Source organism: Thalassophryne amazonica, chromosome 7 (assembly GCF_902500255.1).
Source record: "Thalassophryne amazonica chromosome 7, fThaAma1.1, whole genome shotgun sequence".
NCBI lineage: Eukaryota > Metazoa > Chordata > Actinopteri > Batrachoidiformes > Batrachoididae > Thalassophryne > Thalassophryne amazonica.
The window spans coordinates 85,639,633-85,662,411 of NC_047109.1; the positions used below are offsets into that span (position 1 = coordinate 85,639,633).

At 38.9% G+C, this 22,779-nt stretch overlaps 1 protein-coding gene across 1 annotated transcript in view; it reads left to right on the forward strand.

Moving 5' to 3' along the window:
* Positions 1-1,268: 1,268 nt before the first annotated feature.
* LOC117514444 (diacylglycerol O-acyltransferase 1-like) overlaps positions 1,269-22,779 on the forward strand; it is a 58,995-nt gene continuing 37,484 nt past the window's right edge. The window contains exons 1-5 of the mRNA XM_034174913.1: positions 1,269-1,591; positions 9,665-9,752; positions 16,895-16,935; positions 18,793-18,878; positions 21,616-21,668. Coding sequence (XP_034030804.1) covers positions 1,365-1,591; positions 9,665-9,752; positions 16,895-16,935; positions 18,793-18,878; positions 21,616-21,668 — 495 coding nt within the window. The 5' untranslated portion in view covers positions 1,269-1,364. The remainder of the gene's footprint in view (positions 1,592-9,664; positions 9,753-16,894; positions 16,936-18,792; positions 18,879-21,615; positions 21,669-22,779) is intronic.

Below are 22,779 nucleotides of genomic sequence, written 5' to 3' on the forward strand. Positions count from 1 at the left end.
TAGTTTATTTTTTGCTATATCAAGTATTTGCTATGCTTACGAGGGTAGGCTGAAAAGTTCTAAGGCTCACTATAATGCAGTTAATGCATTACTCCTTCATGGGGAGCCTTAGAACTTTTCAGCCTACCCTCGTATATGGTTATATTTTTAGTGAGTTTGAGTCGGAGTATGTATGTCAACTGGTCTGAACTGGTTTTATATGATCAGAAACAACAGAGTTTGGTTCCACTAGGTACCAAACAAGTGTGGGTTGAAGACAAGAGCTTCCCTCTGTCTGTGGAGAGCCACTAAGATTAGGTTTGTGAGACTAAAACCCACCCACTGTACTGCCTATATTCTCTTGTATAAAAGCCATTTTGTTCAGGGTCTCTCAGTAGCTGTGTCTCTGGGGACCCAGGGCTGGTTTCCAGCGTAACTTTCAATAAATTCAAACTGAGCAATATATTGACTTTGCTCTTTGTAAGGGACAGTATTGCAGTAAGAACTGTAAGGATTAACAACACAGTATTAAAAATTGGGGTATGTAAACTTTTGATCAGGGTCATTTGGGTAGTTGCCGTTGTCATTATGATTTAAAAACACAGTTCATTCATTCATTCATTCATTCATTCATTCATTCATCTTCTACCGCTTTGTCCAATTAAGGGCCGCGGGGGGGCTGGAGCCTATCCCAGCAGTCATAGGGCGTGAGGCGGGTACACCCAGGACAGGACGCCAGTCTGTCGCAGGGCCACAAACAGACAAACAAACACAGACACACCCACACACACACCTAAGGACAATTTAGGGAGGAAACCGGAGCACCCAGAGGAAACCCACGCAAACACGGGGAGAACATGCAAACTCCACACAGAAAGACCATGCGAATTGAACCCACGACCTTCTCGCTGTGAGGCAACAGTGCTAACCACTAAGCCACCGTGCTGCCCTAAAAAAAAAAAATAAACACAGTTTTTAACAATAAATAACTTCACACAACCACTAACCATGAGTGGAAAAAAAAGTTTTTATCATGCCTATTCTCTGAAAAATGGCCAAAAAAAAAAAAAAATCTGCCAGGGTATGAAAACTTATGAGCAAAACACACACACACACACACACACACACACACATATTATATATATATATATATATATATATATATATATTTTTTTTTTTACAGTTCAGTTACCTTTTCCGGCAGATCCTTTGACAATTATTTTGCTTTCCCCATGAACCAGGAAATGTGAGCGTTGGGCGGACAGTTTGCTACTTTTACTTCCTTCATTTACTTCCTTCATTTTGCCTGTGTGTCACAGTGGCGGCAGATATGCTCATGTACGAAAGAAAGTGGTAGAGAAAAACAAAAAAATTACTTTGTGAGCATGGCTGATTCGAACGCGGTTTTGCCCGTAAGTCGCAAGAGAAAAACTACAACCTTTGCGGGGAGAAGTGAGAGTGCGCAGCCGAGGAACGGGAGGCCGTCAGCGGCTCGTGTGAGCGCGGTGGCCGCGGACAGAGAGGCAAAGAGAGACCGCTCCCTGGAGTCTACCCGGTCCAACTCCAACAGTGAAAAAAACGACCGCAAAAGTGAGATAAATACCAGACTGAGGTACGGAAGAAAGTTAAAGTTTTCCTTTGTAGGCTTTAAACATCTTACAAAAAAAATCCAACATAAACACGTACGCTACACTAGTTTTAAAGGGACCGTGTTGTTAAAACATTTTTTTGTCTTAACAGTTTAAATTGAATGTCTAGGGTTCCGTGTTAGTGATCCTCAAAATCCCACAATTCCGGTTGTGTATTAGAATATATCTGCCACACAAAGTTGCCTCAAGGTGTTTCACACAAGTAAGGTCTAACCTTACCAACCCCCAGAGCAAGCACACAGGCAACAGTGGTAAGGAAAAACTCTGATGATTTGAGGAAGAAACCTCAAGCAGACCAGACTCAGAGGGGCGACCCTCTGCTTTGGCCATGCTACAGACAATTGACAAAACAATTTACAAACAAATATAAAGGAAAATTTGCCAGTGCACAGGATGGGAGGGTTGCAGAAGTAGGGCAAAGCTATTCACCCATAATGTCTTACCTTATTCGCCCAACCATGATCATGTATTTTGCACGTTTTGTGCATCTAAACTACATTTTTTACACCACTTTTTTAAGGCTCTACTGCAGCGTGAAAAGCTTGACACATTTAACGGCGCCATCTTTAATTACTGCAAAAAAAACACCGCAGTGGATGAAAGCAAAGTTCATAAGCATTTTGAATGGATGCCTGGTAATGATGACGAAACAATTTTTATGAACAAAATGCTGCTTGTTGCCTGTAAGATGTTGTTAGTTTGACACAGTTCTCTGGGTGTGATGAGCCAAACAGAACCGGTTTAGATCACAGCCCCTCTGCGGGTTGCGAACCCTCCTGCAGCCGGCGAGAAAATATCCGCCCTTTTTACCCACGTTGAAACTGGAAGTGAACTTACAAACGTGCTCATTGTTCGGTTGTGGTTGGGCGTATATGCTCGCGTATTTACTCTATTGAACCAACGGTTGGGCGAATAGCCACTCCGCAGAAGTAGACACCACACCCATCTCTGGATGGAGCTGCATCTCAAACAGAGAGAAAAAAAAACAGAATCAGGCATTGGAAAGACAACAAATACAGTATAATTTGTTAGCATTAAGCAACAAGAAAAACAGAAGAATTACTAATGTGATCGACGTATGTCACAGGAGATCATATGAGAACATCTGCTTGCTTCAGGAGTAGCGCTGGGCCATCTGCACCAAAAATTATATCCCAGGATTTTTAGGCTGAATGGTGATATACAATATATATTGATATTTTATACAAAATGGGATAAATATTCAGTTTGAACTCATTGCCACAGGTGCGATGTCACAAGCACATTTATTTAAAGACTAATCAAATAAGAAACCTTCCAGGTTTTCCTTTCCTTCTCGGCAAAGCACATAACTAAATGCAAAACTAAAGTAATGCGTAACTTAAAACACGCCTCAGAACTTAAAGCACAAATAGTACACAAACATAAGCATAACAAGAGAGAGAACATCCCAAAGTTAATATACAGTACAATAAAATAACATAAAGAAATACAGAAAAATCATACACTAAAAATCATGCACCGGGATAGCAAAAGAAAGCAGTTAGTGTTCTGCAGATTTCTATTGGGGTCCCTATGTGTAAATGTTGAACAAACCACAAACGCTATGTCCATCCCATATTACATTTTTTTTTTTTTTTTTTTTACATTTTAATTGTTTTTAAGACCTGTATAACATCAAATAACATGAAATGTAATGACATATGAAATTTGCATCATATTTTGAATTAAATTGGCTGAAGTTGTGACTGTTGGAATTGATCAAGAAATCATGAATTATTTAAATTATTTAAATCATGAATTATTTATTTTATTTTGCTCCACATTAACAGATTTACAGCAAATAATGAATGTGCAAAAATAACAAGATTCAACACCTGTTTCATTTCAAAATACCTGCACCCCTACAGCGTTGTAGATTTACTTTTGTTTACGTTACTTTTTTCAAATATAAAGCTACATATGTAAACTTAGATGCAGTTTGCTTTGATGGCATCATTTGCCACCTTTCTTGGCATACTGCAGTACACTTGATTAGGTCCTGAAATTAGCCGCTTAATGTACTGAATTAATTTAGATTAAAAATTAGATTTTTGAATCAAATTGTGATGCCCCCCACAGGTGGGAATCGAACCCGTGACCTTTTTGCTGTGACGCAACAATGCAAACCATTAATCCACTGTGCTGCCCAATTAATCTGATACCAAGAAAATACAGGGTCAGTCTTGCAGATACCAACACGATACTTTTTACTTATAAAAGTAGCTTATGTACTTTCATAAGAGAAAGCGTTGTCTTATGATTTATGAAGTTAATGCATCATCAAAATGCTCACCCTGAATACATTTTCATTACTTCTAAATGACTTTGTGATTTTTTTTTTTTCCTTCCTACTGTTAAATAGCTTTCATGTGCATGTTAAAACCAGTCACACTTTCAGCAAGAAAACCTGACTGACGTTATGGCATCTGAACAACACGTTACCTCCTTTTCAGTTGCTTTGAAGTCATTCTGAATGGCTTCTAAACCGCCTGCACTGTGGTTTGATTTGTGCTGGATTTAGACCAGCTGCCTTTTATTTCTGCTAGTGAGCACCAACGTCCGCCAATGTGCTGCAGACATTTTTTTTGCTATAGCCTACACAGTGTTACATGAATGCCTTTTTACTCCACACAGGTACTAAAATATTGAAAAATTTTTTAAGAACACATATAGCCGGGAAGAGGTGAACAACATTAGCTGACCATGGTTGTATAGTTGTAAGCCTACCTACAAGAATTTAAAAGTACTTTCACCCCTGGATATTACTTAAATATTATTTTCTCCACTATACTCGTATAAGCTACACTCTTAAAAAAAAAAAAAAAAAAACTAACGCGCACTATTGATGATCTAAAAGAGACTTATTGTGTGGTTTAAATAAACACGTGTGTGTATTAATTAAAAAAATACACAGTGCAGCAAACATTGGCTATTCGCTCTACCTCACAAATGAAGCGAGAGGATGCGCACACTTTTTAATTTAATTTTTTTTTTTAGTGAATCAAATTTAATTGTTCCCATACTGACCCATCAAAAAAACTGCCGTTATCAAGCAGATATCGAATTTGATCAGAGTTGTAATATATGTACAGTATGTGTACACAGGGCACACAGCGGCTTTATTAATGCGTCTCTTGGGGAAATCAATCTGGAAAAGGCCTCATTCCGCACCTCCAGGAACAGCCTCATCTGAAATTTGAATCACCAAATTACCTTATACATACCTACTTGCACCATGTCCGCCTTGAGCATGTTGCTGAAAGTTGTGTGAAGAACCAGCTATTGATGAATGACAGTTATTGATGCATTGTCATTGGTGGGATTGGAGATGATGGAGGTTCAGGTTAGGCTTGCGACCTTGACCTTTATACATGGAAATTCCTCCAGATTCCTTAAATCATTTAATGATATTAATTGTATGCACTACAGAGGGCGAAATGTGCAAATTTCTTCTAGTCCTTTTTGAGGACCGTAGTTTTTAAACATTTCCCATTTTTTCTTGTATTTGTTGATAAACTATAGATCCTGTGGCACGGTGGATTAGCGGTCCTGCTCTTTCTCCCGGGAGTTTGCATTTCTCCCATGTTTGTATGGTCCGAGTGCTCCGGCGTCCTCCCACATCCAGTGCATGCAGGTTAGGTGAATTGGAGATTTTAAATTGGCCATAGATGTGCGTATGGGTGTGAATGTGTTTGTTTGCCTGTATTAATTCGGAGCATTTACACAAATAAACTGTTTACTCAGAAAGCAGCCAGCCATTGGGCACCGTGCCAGCCTCTAGCCTGTTCCCAACCCAATGCATTTGTGCATCACATATGATTTGAACATTGATGGAATGAAAATGTTTCTCATAAGCAAAAACCAATTCATCATTTGATGGCACCTTTATATATGTGTGCAATCAATAGCTCCGATTACATTATGGAAACCAGCTTTCTCTGAAAATTATGCCTTTAATGTTGGCCTGTTCAACAGCATTGTTTGGGAATGTGATGTACCTGGATGACATTTGGATGATTCCGTCCCACACAGCTGGGCTGGCTTGACTCAAGGTTGACTGGCACACTCGTGGCCAGTCGGCCAGCTCTCACTGGAATGCCCCTGTTGCCAGGAACCCCAGCATGGTCAGCACCTGTGTGGGCACAGACAACCGCCTGGCCTTGGTAAACAAAATTGGCTTTTGCAAGTCATTTGCAAGTAAATCCTCGCATTCCCTGAATACACTCTCATGTCGATTGCACAATTTGCAAGGCCCTCTTACAGTGCTAACACAGCCATTGTTAATACCGTTTTCTTCATCACTTTGCGCATGCTTTTATATCCACCCATATAATTGCAAACACGTGGGTGTGTTAATTGTTCAGAAGTGTGTCTCTGATGTGCATATCACTCTGATGACTTCTTGTTTTCACGATTAACATTTTCCTAACGTCACTTCTAAGTGTCACCAGAGGAACAATAGCTGTAGAAACGCACGTACGGCAGCCATGAACTTGGCGTGTGGCACCACACATTTCCACGATCATTTCACTTTTGATACATCTGAACATTGGCGTGGAGAAGGACGTACGCCATGTTTTTGTGCATTCGCAACCTATGTACGTGAGACCCATTGTTCCACACCTGTGGTTACAACCCAAGTACAAGGTTGCCAATGAACATGGGGGATAGGGAGATTTTGTCTTCTCTACGTTTGTCAACATTACAAGTGCACATAATAACTCTGAATAACTCTTACTGCATAATGACTAGTAACTGAAAAGGTTGTGTTTCTTTAGCTGGACCAAAGGGAAAAGGGGGACAGTATCATTATTATGTACAGTACATGTTCAAGAAAACCAAAAATTAGACCACAATGAATGCAAAAAGACTGTGTCCATGACAAACATCAGAAAACGTTGATTAGAGATGAAAAGAAAATCTAGCTTTGCAAATCCAGTCTTTTTGTTTTCTCTTTGTGCAACTTGATTTTTAGGATAATTCATTAGAGTTTTTCAAAGATTCAGTTTACTTGAAGAAACAGTTTTATATTTTTTCTTTTTTTATTTACTGCAGTTTTGCACAATAAATGTTCTTAAAATACCACTGTACCGTGTGAAACTTGTTACAGTAATACAGTTAAGAGTATATCTTTAGCTGACATGTAGTTCTCATACCAGTGCTGTACTACTTCAGAGGCATTTATATTGAAGTAATAATAATGAAAAATTAATATATTGTGATATACTCGTAATGTGGTAGATTTTAGGCCATACTGTCCAGCCTTAGTCAAATACAAAACCTTTTACACAATACCAGCTTTTTCCTAATAAGCGTCAATTGCAATATACTAACACTCAAAATACAAAATTAGAAAGTAAATACCCGCTGTTCAGGCGCAGTGTTGCAGGAACACGTGAAAATAGAAACATTCTGAAGGGTGGCGGTTCTTATGGATATGTTTTGTTAACTTTTTTTTTTCCCTCTCTCTAATTATTTCCCCAAACACATCTCTGTTGTAATTGTATAGCGGTCTCACATGAAACACACCTGGAAGAAGAAAAAGTTGCAGTTCCTTGACTGACCGCTTGAGGCTGCCTCCAAAAGCGAGCAGGTTCCCATTCAAGTCCATGTTATGATTAAGCCATAGTTATTTATGATTGGGCATGTGGCTGCTTTGAGTGATAGCGGTGGAGCCCAGTGTCTCTGCCTTTTGTAATGTTGGTATCTCGTTGCTTTTTCACTGTGGCTGCGAGCTGTTAATGTACTGAATTAATTTAGATTAAAAATGAGATTTTTGAATCAAATCGTGACCCCCGTGAGCTGGAATCAAACTGATTCGTGAGATACTGCAAGATTCACACCCCTACTCTGTAATGTTGTGCAATATTATTTGGTATTTTAATTTAACCTTTATTTAACCAGGTTAGTCCCATTGAGATCAAGACCTCTTTTGCAAGGGAGACCTGGACAATTATGAAGTTTCCACTTCAGCTAACCTGCCCAAAAGGCTGTGTGTGGTTTTGGGCATTTTATAAAAAATACCTGGAATAATATGGCTTGTTGTATAGTGAAACGTCCGAACGGGTTATTCAATTTGCAATTATACAGCGCCAACTCACAACAAAGCTGCCTCAAGGTGCTTCACACAAGTAAGTTCTAACTTTACAGCCCCTAAGGGACATCTTAGGGTGATCTAAAACGTCCTTGCTGCAATATTTTCTTATTTAATGTTGTATGCTAACGGTGTTAGCACTTTTAGCAGCTATTCCTAGCCTGATCTGTTAGGTCCCGATAATACATGATTGCTAACAACATAAGAGGCTCATAACTTTTTATGCCCACAACAAAGCAAACCGTCATGAGAACCATCACACAGTCCCCAAAAATATTATTTAATTAACACCCCAAACAGATGTTAGCCTGTTAGCTTAGAGTTCAGGCTTCTTTTGTTCTTTTGGATGGGTAAAGTGGGATTTCTGTTTAGAGCAAGTATGTCCTTGGAGTATCTCCCTCTCGCCACTCCTTTTTTGCTTTTGCTTTTATTTTGTTTTCATTGCCTTAGGGTCATGGGGTTGTGATTTGTTCCTTGCATAATTTGACCCCCTTTAAAACTAAGACAAAGACAAAGTTTAACTCTAATCCAAACTGCATTAAACTATGCAGTCAGCTCCTTTATTCAGATCTATCCCAGAATCTGTTGAATGCATTTCAGGCCAGGTCAAATCTGTCCAACAGTCTTTTTGATATTTTTGGAATAATTTTGCCAACAACCAACAAACACATTTGGTCTCTAAAAGTTCATCTTGTGCCAGTCACTGTGTGTGGCAAATTGAGATAATCCTTCTTTGGTACTGTAACTACAAATTACCAGTCTGTCATGGTCATATATTACATTTAGGACTGTACTGATTTTAATCGTAGGATTTTTATACAAATACAGTTTTACACTACTTAAAATGAACTGAAATTTTCTTGATTATATTCACACCTGAATACAGACAGTTGGTGTTTTAATGTTGATTTATTTTTTCTCAGTTTGTTCTGTTGTTGACATTTCTATAGAATTTAATATATTCACTGAATAATTATATATAAATGACTGGAAGCAATAAGAATACTGGCAGTGAGTTATGATTTTAACATTTCAACATGTCCAATTGTTGCAGCATAGGATTTGTATCATATTGCAGTTTAATGAGTTATGAAAACAATAACCAAATGTACTTTTTAAAATTTTACGCTTATATGACATGAAGTCTTAAAGTGTTGATATCTCCATAGGCATGAAGACAGTAGGGGCTGTGGCAATCTGACATAGCCCTTGACCTTCGCTCAAATGATTGACCTCTGGCTGATTGTACCAGGACTGTTCTGGAATCCATCCAAGCTTTTGGGCCAAATCTGTCTGAAAATCAAATTCCTTGACCTTGGCCTTCGTCAAAGTTAACTCAGTTTCATGGTCAGCCTTCACTGACGTACCAAGTTTGGTAGAAATAAGAAAAGATTGCTGGGCCGAGTGGCGGAACCTATGTTCAAACCTAAGGACGCTCCTGCAAGTTGGCTACCGGAGCATCCTTTTTTTTTTTTTCTTTTTTTTTTTTTAACATAAGGATGACTATCTTCCATTGCTGTTAACTTTGAACATAAAAAAATCTATTGTTGTATGCCAAGAGGAGAATACGCCATTCAAATTACACCTTTTGAAAGTCTAGGCCAATTTGAGATTTATAGACCTCACAAATGGTTAGTAAAATGTATTCCCAAGGATTCATTATTTTCTTATTTATTTTGTGAGCTGCAGCAAGAGACAGTGCACTATTTTTATTAGACCTGCTGCCTAACCTTGTTTTAGTGGCACTGTATATTTCTTTGTTGCATGCTTTGCTTTTTCTTAAAAGCCAGCAAACACAGAAAACATTACAAGTCTCTTTTCTGTCAGATTCATAATGTAATATACCTTTGACATAATGTTGTGGAGAATATATTACATTTTATTATTGTTCAAGTCATCCATCAATGCTTTATTTCTCCAGCTGTCACCGGACACAGGAGTCCCTGCTGAGTTCAAGCAGTGGGTTCAGCAACTACAGAGGAATCCTCAACTGGTGTGTGGTCATGCTGGTAAGTATATATGCTTACACACAATACATATACAACATATTACTTCCTCTGCGGAGAATATTACAGTGTTGCCAGGATTTATTTATTTATTTGTTTGTTTTTTAATAGTGGCACCGCTTGACAAGATTGAGCCTAGCCTGCAGTAGAAACTATTATTTTGAGAATTTTTGTGATACTTTTCACATTGCAAGATTGGATGTTTTCTCTCTTTTCAATTCCAAAGACATGGGAGGAAAAATTATGTGTCCATGTTGCTATAAAAATAAATAAATAAAAGGTCTGTAAGCAATTTAGTTGCTCGTGTTACAGTTATGTTCGAGTTAATTCCAGTGGGAATGTTGGGCCTTGGTGAAGGTTTGTGCTCTCATGAGTACTTTTTCTGATCACACAGTACACATGATTGTATTGACTGTTTCAACCGTTTCATTTCAGGCATCTACACAAGTATAAAATAATAATTGGACTTCATGGTCCTAGTGTGTCAGCAGAGGCATTACAGTTGACTTTGTTCAGACATGATCAAACTGTCAAAATAAGGGATTAAACATGAAAAAACTGAAGTTGCATCAAGCAGAGCATCCGGCTGTTTGTAGAAAGGATCGGATTAAGCCTAATTTATTTTTCAATGTTAAATACAGATGCGGACTGAGTCTTCTGTCCAAACTCTGTGTATGTTTTATCTGTAATTGTGTTAGTTTTTGAATAAAACTATGGCAACTGAGGAAATGAAGCAATACCACTGGTAGTCACGGGGGCAGTCTAGCCAACGTTCATGTAAGACACAACCTCAAAGCAAAAGAACATGAAGAAGACAATAACAATGACATAATATTTTGACGAGCAGTTTTATATATGTAATCCTGTTGTGAAGTATTTAATGGAAGTTGTCAGAAATGTTCAAGCTGTACTACAGCACTGTCTAGTGGATATTTTTCTTAACATTGTGTCCATATAAATGATGAACAGGCATATGTGGGCAGTGATGCCGGTAACGCATTACTTGGTAACGCGTTACTCTAATCTGACCACTTTTTTTAGTAACGAGTAATCTAACGCGTTAATCTTTCCAAATCAGTAATCAGATTAAAGTTACTTCTCCATGTCACTGTGCGTTACTATTATTTTTCATTGTGGGTCGACAGCAGCATTAAACTTGGTCTGTGGGCAGGAGGTCGGGGTTCGACTGAACTGCCCACTTTAAGCAAGCTGTGAGCTTTTCATTCACGGTTTTTTGCAGCTGCTCGACTCGTCCTTACCTCTTAAAGCGCGGTGATCAGCACACCTGCACTGAGCTTTACAAAGACATTTTTATACTTTTTTCCCTCCTTTATTTAGAATTCTGAGCTGAGCTGCACCGTATCGTCTCATTAAAAACAGCTGATCCTCCGCGACGCGTCAACAAACACTATTTTCCACTCAAATGTACCTAAACTCTCTTTCTGAGGACCGCATGATGTGAAAACGCAATAAAACTTTCTTACCTGTTAATCTGGTCCTGTTTTCTGCATAAATAAATGTTATCCATTCTTTGTGCTCAAACGCCAAAGCAGGGGCGAATCCAGATGGAATGGGGCGTGGGGCAAGGATGTGCCCCTCTCCCCCACAACACCCCTAGATTAAAGGTCCAGTTTTGAAGCCGTTTTTTACTACAACTACTAATATTGCTTAAAATAATAATAATTTCGACAAGTAAAATGTTTAGAGAGAATTTAAATGTTAGAAAAAGTTAGAATTTAATAGTTACATTTATAAACAATATAGGTTTGAAATTGCAAGTTTTACTGTTACAGTGCTGTTAACAGTTAAATATGAGGTCAATTCAATTTCAATTCAATCAATTTTTTTTTTATATATATAGCGCCAAATCACAACAAACAGTTGCCCCAAGACGCTTTATATTGTAAGGCAAGGCCATACAATAATTATGTAAAACCCCAACGGTCAAAACGACCCCCTGTGAGCAAGCACTTGGCAACAGTGGGAAGGAAAAACTCCCTTTTAACAGGAAGAAACCTCCAGCAGAACCAGGCTCAGGGAGGGGCAGTCTTCTGCTGGGACTGGTTGGGGCTGAGGGAGAGAACCAGGAAAAAGACATGCTGTGGAGGGGAGCAGAGATTGATCACTAATGATTAAATGCAGAGTGGTGCATACAGAGCAAAAAGAGAAAGAAACAGTGCATCATGGGAACCCCCCAGCAGTCTACGTCTATAGCAGCATAACTAAGGGATGGTTCAGGGTCACCTGATCCAGCCCTAACTATAAGCTTTAGCAAAAAGGAAAGTTTTAAGCCTAATCTTAAAAGTAGAGAGGGTGTCTGTCTCCCTGATCTGAATTGGGAGCTGGTTCCACAGGAGAGGAGCCTGAAAGCTGAAGGCTCTGCCTCCCATTCTACTCTTACAAACCCTAGGAACTACAAGTAAGCCTGCAGTCTGAGAGCGAAGCGCTCTATTGGGGTGATATGGTACTACGAGGTCCCTAAGATAAGATGGGACCTGAATATTCAAAACCTTATAAGTAAGAAGAAGAATTTTAAATTATATTCTAGAATTAACAGGAAGCCAATGAAGAGAGGCCAATATGGGTGAGATATGCTCTCTCCTTCTAGTCCCCGTTAGTACTCTAGCTGCCGCATTTTGAATTAACTGAAGGCTTTTTAGGGAACTTTTAGGACAACCTGATAATAATGAATTACAATAGTCCAGCCTAGAGGAAATAAATGCATGAATTAGTTTTTCAGCATCACTCTGAGACAAGACCTTTCTAATTTTAGAGATATTGCGTAAATGCAAAAAAAGCAGTCCTACATATTTGTTTAATATGCGCTTTGAATAACATATCCTGATCAAAAATGACTCCAAGATTTCTCACAGTATTACTAGAGGTCAGGGTCAAGAAAGAGGTCTTTATTTTACTTTTTATAAAACAAGTATTTATTTTCATTGAAGTCAAGAAAGGGTGACTATAAAGTGAGTTTTGGCAAAACAGGTATCATTGTCATGTTGACGTGGGTTGTTGTCGGCAGCTGGGGAAAGTAACTAAAAAAGTAACTACTAATCTAACTTAGTTACTTTTACAATTGAGTAATCAGTAAAGTAACTAAGTTACTTTTTCAAGGAGTAATCAGTAATCAGTAATTGGATTACTTTTTCAAAGTAACTGTGGCAACACTGTATGTGGGTGTGTGACGGTTTCTTCATTTGGAATGTGCAAATAGTATAAATGGTCCCTGAGGCGATGGAGGAAGCTTCTGCTAACCACTGATTGGTGGATTTGATTGCCGCATGTAGCTTCGTATTGGAGTTTCCTTGAGCAATAAAATAACACCAAATACCTGTCATTGTCCTTATGCAATGACCCCACATGAACATGGAAAATTTGATGTGGATAATTTAAAAAGAGTATCCTGCAAACTCTCCTCTTCACCAGTTTGTTTATGACAGTAATTTACAGTCTGGATTTAAAATTTTTACCCAAGGCCATCAAATATGGCCATTGGGTATTACAAAGGCTTTGTGTCCATCTGTCTGTGCTCAGCATAAGTCTAGTCCTATTACCGCCAGGGTCTTCAAATTCACAGGAAACATTCTTGGGACACAGACCTTGGACAAGTACAAAGATGGCTAACTTGGACCTATTCTGAGAGGTATTTTAAGAGGTTAAAACATCACATTGTGTTTCAGTCTGTTCCACATCAGTGGCTGGTCTCTCCAAAACTGCTTTGTTTTGTGTGTTTATATATGTTTCTCATATATTATGTAAAAGCTAGTGAGAAATAAACACTTCTAAAACTGAAAATGCTGTTTATGGAACCTAATAACACCTGTGAACCTATTTACAAGACATTTTGCAGTTGTTAGTGTGGTTATGGCATAGGCTGGTAGCTACCTGCAAAACTCCATTTCGTTTGTGTAAATATTCAAAGGATTCAAGGATTCAAAGGAATTTTGTCATATGCACAGAAGAACATGTTCCCTGCACAATGAAATATGTCTACTGCATTTAACCCATCTTAATTGCCAGTAGGAGCAGAAGTCGCCATTAGGCGCCCGGGGACCAGCTCCAGATGTACATCCCTGCCTTGGTCAACAGCAGGGCTGAGCAAACCAACACCAACCCATAACAGACAACACACACACAACACATAGGCCGGCCCGGTACATAAACATATATATGAAAAGCAAAACACGAGGGAAAAGGAGAAAAAAAAAACCCTCATAGCCGCTGCATTACACAGCAGCAATGAGGAAAAAAATCCCCATCAGCACTGAAAAACAATAATCACACAGACAAAAACAAGGACACAGTACGACAACCAAGATTTGAAAAGGTCCAGTTTATCAGAACACTCCGGAGGCAGCCTGTTTGGCGCCGTCAACGGCCTTGTCCGACAATCCTGGAGGGGGGAGGGGCAGCCCTGAGCAGTCTGAGCAGTCCTGAGCAGTCCGTCAGAGCTGGAGAAACTGAGGGGAGGGGGGAAGACTAGGGAGCGAGGCTTAAGTGGTGATCTTCTGAGGAGGTTTTATCACAGCGACCTTGAAGTGCAGCTGTATTTGGGGAAGCCAAATGAATAGCCAGATTAGCAGACGCCTGAAAGATTCCACAGTTCTGAGAACAGAATGGCTCTCAATGCATCTGAATGTAGAATGTGGTCTTCACAGACGGTCAGAGCGGGTTTCCAGGGCTGCAATCCTATTCGAGCTATTTTCCAACGCGCGGTTAACCCCCGCCGACTGCGCAGCCACTGCCTTCCCAATCAAATCAATCATGTAGGGCAGCCTGGAAGGACCAATCAAAGCTGCTTCCACTTTCTTGATTTTCCGGTAAACCAGCATAGTGCCTGCTCCACACATCAGAAAGCCGGTCACCACCAAGCCGAATATGTACACATCTTCGACGTCCTCCACAGAAAGCATGTAAAGGCACATGACCTGCCATCTCCTCCACGAGTCCATCACGTAACCCATCACATGCGTCCCGGCAGGACAGGTCGGGTCCTCCGCCCCCGAATGTCTTGTAGAAAAAATAGTGTCAGTTGCGTTCAGAGACCACTTTAACAGATCCATTTTTGTCATTCCAGAAGAGCAAAGCTGCAGCCTCACAGACAACACACCACAGAAGCAGTAAAGATAAGGAGGGAGGGAGAAGAGAAAAGTGCGTCCGTCTCGGCCGAGTGCAAGCTGGCAAAAAAAAAAAAAAAAAAAATATATATATATATATATATATATATATATCCTCTTTGTCATATATTATGTAAAAGATAGCGAGAAATAAGCATTTCTAAAACTGAAAACACTGTATTTGTAATCTGATAACACCTCTGGAGTCATTTACAAGACATTTCATGGACATCAACATGCACGGTAACATCTGCTAACTCAAAGCCAACTGCTGCTCCTGTCAAAACCTCATGCACAAGCCCACACTCCTGCAGACAAAATTAAAATGTAAGTGTTGTTTATGATTGATTGATTGATAGAGAGGCTTTATTGAACATGTACAAATTGTATGCAAGACAATAGGATCTTAATAATTAAACAACTGCAAATTATAAAGAAGACATTGCTCATACAGCAAGGGGATTTTAGCATTGCATTATATTCATTTGCATTGGTGCATTCCAGTTCTGTCAGTTATCTACAAAGCAAAACATACTCATACGTGTAAATATCTAGTTTTCAGCTTTATAATGAGAGTGAAAGATACAGACCCCAGATTCACTAAGTAACTTAAGACACGTATTCATTATGCATAATGAGACACTCCGCTCTTCATCACACTGAAGCTGTGATGAGTTGTTACAGTCACAGTTTTTCTAATACTTGCATGACAATGTTTTGGTCTAATTTCTGTTGGCAAAGCAAAGATGCTGTGTGTTGTGCATCACACTGATTAGTTCATTTGCTCTCAGGATGAGTTAACAACTAACAAGACTTTTTTATGATGTACAGTAATGAACTGCAGGAAGTCAGAGCAGCCAGAAACTAAAAGGGTGTATGAGTGAAAATATAAGGGGCACTGTCGGGTAGGTAGATTAAGGATTAAGAACAAGAATGTGAAAATGGGTCACATATCTGTTTGTCCATATCACGTTTGAACCTGCATAATAGTTTAAATTTAACATGCTGGTCAGTATTATTCCATGAAGCTTCAGATGAAAAATTATTAAAGGGTTCATATTTTACCCATTTTTCAGCAAGCCAAATTAGGTTGTCTTAAAAACAAACATTTGTAGACTCTGGAAAAGCATGGGCATGTACCCTGTCCATAGATGAACAAGTCCAACCTCTGCAGTTTCTCAACACGTTAACTCAAGCATGATATATGATATTGTCTTGTAACTCGGTAAATTAGAAGGGAATATGGGGATTCATCCATTTACATCTGGTGAACTTTGAAACACTAATTCAATCAAATGAGCAGCTTTGTTTTGCCCATAGACAAGTGTGTCACCTGCTGTATAGTTATTGGATGCTGTGTATTGATGATGGATTAGGAGCAGGTGTGGTTGTCAGTGATAGAGACTGGACATTTCTGCGTTAAAATGTACTACATCAGAGAAGCAAACTGATACTTTCTGATTCTTTCACAGCAGTTACTTTTTGAAACTCTAAAAAATAAGTCATACCTCCACACAACCCTGCAGAAAGGATTCTGTATGAATGTAGCCATGAAAGAAAATTGGAAAAAAGGGCAAGGGAGATGTTTGAACAAGTTGTGTCTCATGAATTGTCATTTCACAGAAGCCCAAAATCATATCAAGCATATCAAATATAGATTTTACTTATAGTATGAGAATTACAACATGCATACATACACACATTGTGGGATTTTGAGGATGGTTATCATGAGACCACAGTCACATTTTACTTTGAACATTACATGAATATCAGTTTTAGGCATTTTGACCCTTTTGCCTGAAAAGACACAGCTTCTGCAAATTAACAAATTAGATAATGGTAATAAATGAGCATCCTCAGTTGTCTTAACTTTACAGCATTATTTGCATATTAGTATTGTTATAGAGATCTGTCTTTCTCAAACATTTTCTTTAAATTCTGTAATTAAATATTTTAATTTGTACGTCTGTTTAGGGATGAATAATTTGTGACAAGAAGGTTGAATAACATTTCTTTGTGCTGCAGGTGCTGAGTAATGCTCGCCTCTTCTTAGAAAACTTGTTAAAGTAAGTCAGCATTTTGGTATTTTACATTATTCCTGTTTTGTTACATTAAATAATTTATGCAGAAATAAGAATGTTAGTGTAAGACACATCTTTCAAAGAGTTGTAGCTATGTTTAAGTGTGCAAAACAAATGGCATCAGTTTAATGTGATGCACATTGAACTTAAGCAACTGCAACTAATTTATTAATGTCCGTTTTATTCATATTTCTTACAGTGTAAATATTACTATAAACTGCAATGTGTTAAAACCAATGTTTTGTAAATTGTTTTAGGACTAAAGCTACAGACACATAAACAACATGCGACAGCAAGCAACAGAGGCAAAATGACTACTTGCCATTCATTTTCAATCTGATTGGGCCTTTTGCCGCAGCTAGAGTCTACGGTTGCTTTGCCGCCAACTAGGCGGGGCCAAAATAGAGTTGCAGTCTATTTTATGCAAATACTGAGCGACATGACACGGCGACTGCCAGTCCAATTGAATAGGCAGCGTAACATCGGCTGGTTGTTTGCTCGAACAAAATAATCCAAGACGGTGAAATTAGTGCCAAAGCAGCTGTGTTTATGTATAAATCTAATATGTTTCTCTTATATTTTGTAAAAGGTAGCAAAAATAAACACTTTTAAATCTAAAAATGCTGTTTTGAAACCAGATAACGCCCCTGAAGTGATTTGCAAGACATCTTACTTAGGTGTATTGATGGAACCGCCCATCAATTGACATAGCCGACTGCTTGTCATCGTCATTTGTAGCTAATGTGACTGTAGTATTAGGACCCATGTCCATACAGTGTTGCTTGTTTTGTCTTTCTGACAGAAAAGTGCTGAGATGGAGCTGGAAAAAAAAAAGCTTCATCCCACCATCTCATCTCACCGCTTTCCACAGAATAAAAAGGCTTCCTCATGGGATTTGTTTCTATGACCACAACAAACAGCTAATTTCTATCTTATAATGTATGGCAATAAAAAGCATTCACCTTCAGCGGGACCCTGGCATTTGTCCAAGTTATTATCACAAATGAGGGTTGTTTTTTTTGTTTTTTGTTTTTTGTCTCTATTGTAATAGATGTGCGACATATCAGGTGACTGTAGTCAGAAATGGCAAAAACAAATTTCTTCCATGCTTTGTCTGACTTGTCTGATTTTGCCTGAAAAGGCACTGTAGTGTTGTCACAGCACCTGTTTGGAAAAGCTTAGAGATCTTCAACTTAGTGCTCAGTGCAGCTACACAAAAAAGGTGAAGTGCTCTGAAAAAAAAGATCCTGGGTGCACCGCTTTTTCTGGAGATGCTCCATTCTAATGTACAGCAATTGAAAAAAGATGCGACTGCGCGAGGGGTGGGGGGGGCTACATATGTGGACATCAGACCTGAAGCATTCTTGCCCCCCATCCCCCGTCCTCATTAAATTAAAAACACAGATATAATATGCACATGCGACAATTACTGACACATTTTCATGAATTTACAGTAAATTACAGTCTTGGTGCACAGTCATTCAGTTTTTGAGAACTACCTGTTCCAGATAGATTTACCATACAGTACCATAATGTTTGTATTTCTTAACCATTGATGCAAGTCAACACCAAAGCATATTTAGTGACTTGGAAATGTTTATGTGTCTGTGTTCTTATTTCACAATGTGACAGCTTTTGATGTCCTTATTGTTCAATAACTTTGGCTGTTTTTGACTGTTACGATAATACAAAATTGGATAACATGGATTTATTTCTGAATACATTTAAAATTTTATCCTTAAAAAACAGGGAAATCAGGACTGTACATATACGTAGCTTTATTTTTTATTCTTTTTTTCCCCTTATTTTTTAATCTTGCTTTTTTTTCCCCTGGATATGCAGGTACGGCGTTCTTGTTGACCCTGTTCAGGTGATTTCCTTGTTTCTGAAGGATCCATATAGCTGGCCAGCAGTGTGTCTGATAATTGGTAGGTGCAATTTTCAAAACATTTCATTGACACAGAAAGATTCCTCAGAATAACTTCATTATTTTCTGAGTTGTGAAAAGTCACAAGTAAAGCTCTCTCACTACCAAGTGATGTAGGTACTAGTATAGGCATTAGGGCTGCACGATTAACTGCATTTTCACAGTCATCACATATCCCTAAAGTGCAATGAATATGAAAAATCATCTTTACATGTGCCATGATGCAAGGTCTAACAAGATGTAAGCTTTGGTCTTTAAGTGCTTGAGCTTAATGTTTTTTACAGTTGATGGATTGTGAAGCCGGTAGTCATTCAACATTTATATATTTTTGTCAGGGGAAATGAAGGAGAAGGTGGACAGTGATTCTGAAGCTGGGTGGCAAGAATGAGAAGCTTCTTGTATGAACTTTTGCAGGAAGCAGTAGTGACCAAAGTTTAACAGATTACAACAAGATTTTCTTGATTGGAAACAAAGGACAACTCCTGAATCTAGTTAAAACTGGCTCACATTAGTGGACAAGTGAGTGAATTTTCACCCACAACACACTATTAGCTACATGAGCGTGCTACTAATAATGTTCAGTAATTAAAACTGAACTTCTAAACTACATACGTGATTGTCATATGAAGTTTATATTGACATTTTCAAATACCTTGTGTTGATTGATGAAGTCCATCAGGGTTTTAACCCATAATGCAACAATTTTTAACCCAAATGTACACAGTAAGCAGACATTTTAAATATTTCACTGTAAATTCATTGTGTTGTAAATGAAAAAAACTCCCTTAGGTGTTTTTGAGGAAGAAACCTCAAGTAGACCAGACTCAGGGGTGACCAGCTGCTTAGGCTAAACTAACAGTAAAAAGAATCAGGTGAACAAAATTCAACAAAGAATTGTCAAACAAAAATGAATGTCCACATTGGAAGTCCCTGGGGTAGAGGTAGATAGATAACTGTCAGTAGTAATTTGAAATGATACTATTAAGGAATGTATTTATTTTAATTCGTGCTCTTAAATGAAAACAGACAGCCTGAGATTCATAAGCTTCATTTTCTGAACACAGGGGCAGGAGCAGGAGCAAAACCTAGTGGACGCTGGCCGAGAAGTGGGGTACAATCTGCACAGGCCACCAATGTATTGCAGGGGTGACACATGTAGGCAGATAAACTCATTCACACCTACGACATGACTTTAGAACTTCCAATTCATCTAACCTGCATGGGGCGAACATGTGAAGTCCACACAGAAAGAACCGGCTCAGAAGCAAACCTGGGACCTTCTTGGTGGGAGGCAACAGTGTAAACCACTAAGCCACTGTGGTTGGTAGTTTGATGTTGGAAATCATTAAATTCCACCATTGTACAAAATCTAATTTTGTTTGAGAAAGAAGCATGAAAATGGATCTTTAAGCAAAGTGAAGTGGTAAATGGTCCTTTTACCTTTCCATGTGTAGGAGACCCTGAAAGCCTTTTACAATGATGCCTCACATTCACCAACTCATGCATACACCATTGCTGGCATGCTGGCATGCAGGGCACTCAAATGCACAGTGCAAGTAATTTGGGGAATATGGACCTTACCCAAGGATCTTACCCTTAATGCTTTTCCAGTGTGTTGGGGATCTGAACCCAAGATCCTCTGGTCTCCAGCTCATCACTTTATGCTAGACCATCACCTCCCACAGGCAGTGGTGGACAGCTTAGATAAACAGTTAGTGTATGACTGTTATTATATATGGCTACTTCATCTGGTATTCCATGGTGTCTTCCTCACCATCCTTTGTCTTCTACTGGTTGAGGTACTCTACTGGCAGTTTGTTCCTGGGGGCCAGCCAGTTCTCCTTGGGTGTTATTTGTTTCATCTTGGATAGTACCTGTTTTCATTGATGACACAGTCCCCAGTGTTGGACTCTGGATGGAATCCTTCATCCATTGTGACAAGTTTATGTGTCTCAATATCTGTGCCATTTATCACTTGGTAGACTGGTAGGGTATGTCGGTACATGTTGATGGAACTGGTTTCTCAGCCTTGCTCTCTGGAGGTATCCAGCTGTACTGACTCCTTCATTAATCATCGTTAGTTTAATAAATGTCAAAATGATGATTAAAAAATGTTTGTTAAAACCATTCTTCTTAAACCATAGATATTCAGTGAAGTGGAACAAATTAATTCATGGAATTTTTGCTTGATAACAGACTATTTATTCAATCATCCATTTTCTATACCCACTTACTCCAGTCAGGGATCACAGGCGGCGTCTATCCCAGGGACACATGTAGATGAACACATTCACACGCACACCTACGGCCAATTTAAAGCTTCCAATTCAATTGACATGCATGTCTTTTGAAGTAGGAGGGAGCTGGAGGGAACCCCGCCAACATGGGGAGACTATGCAAACTCCACACAGAAAGGACCAGGCTGGAAGTGAGCCCAGGACCTACTTGCTGGGACAGTACAGTGCCAGTGTGCTGCCCTAGATGATTTATTGATCATGATTATACAAAACTATTGTTACAGTTTTGTATGACTGGCAGAGATATAGTGTAGAGACAATAAAAATCACCCTGGGATTAAAAAAAATTTACTTCTAATGGGGCTAGACTCATCCTTTTATCCTGCAGGGACCCATCAGGATTGGTCCTGCAGGGAATTAAGAATTCTAAGTGCCCAGCAATGTAGGACTGCTTCACTGCACCTCACGTAAACTGACAAAAATGTCATTGTGTCTTTGCAGTGTCCAATGTTTTCATTCTGGTGGCTCTTTACATTGAAAGGCAGCTGTCAAAGGTGAGTTAAGACACCCTCCATACATGTATAAAGTATTGGAACAGTTTTTGACAAATTTTTGGAGTGTTTGGCTTGAATATAGAACTCCTTTATTGGTCCGTGATCTCTGAGTATAGAGGCTGCGATGCCATGCACAACCAAAGGTCAACTTCAGCCGGTCACAATACACTTGGCTGTGTAAACAAGCCATCTCAACTCACCTTTCCTGTTTTTTACTCTTTTTTTCTGCAAATACACCATGCCAGAGACTTCTTGTGCAGTTCACTGTCACAACAGATGTGGACAGAAGCAGAATGAGAACTTCTACATGATTCCAGTGGAAACAAAGTGCTGACTTTTGCCCAACAATCCCACAGTAGGATACACAAAATTCAGTAACATTAATGACTAACATTATCACTAAGGGTAGGGTTAGAAATAGTAAAAAAAAAATTAAAAAGTGACACGAAAATGTTACTCATTTTGTCACGGAAGCCACGACGAGACTACGGAGGCGAACTTGGCTGGGGTTTCCTCCACAATGTCATAGCAGCGTACACAGAATTCAATAAAGTTAATGACGAACATTATCACTAATAGTAGAGTTATAAATGGGGGAAAAAAACGTGTAATGAAAATGCTACTCATTTTGTTACAGAAGTCACGATGGGACCACAGGGAAAAAAAAAACTCAGCTAAGTTTTCCTCCATGATATGACTGTAGTGTACACAAAATTCAATAAAGTTAATGATGAACATTGTCAGTAAATACTATTATATGTATGTAAGTCTGCAATCCTCAATTAACAAGTCTCGAGTGCACTTACACATGCGATGATACCAATTTTGCTCCAGGTGCAGTCAACAAAAAACAACACACCTGGTGCTGTGTTCAAGTGCCCAAAACGTCAATTTTTCTCCTTGTACTGCTGTAATTCAGCACCAGAAAGATGCCTGGTATGTTCGCTTACTCCACTATCGGTTTCAGACTAGGGCTGCCGCAATTAGTCGACTAGTCACGATTACATCAACTATCAAATCATTGGTGACAAATTTAATAATCGTCATTGTTTATTTTTAAGCTTTGCTTTTCTCTCAAAACTGCTGTTGTATCTTCTGCTGCCTTTCTGTC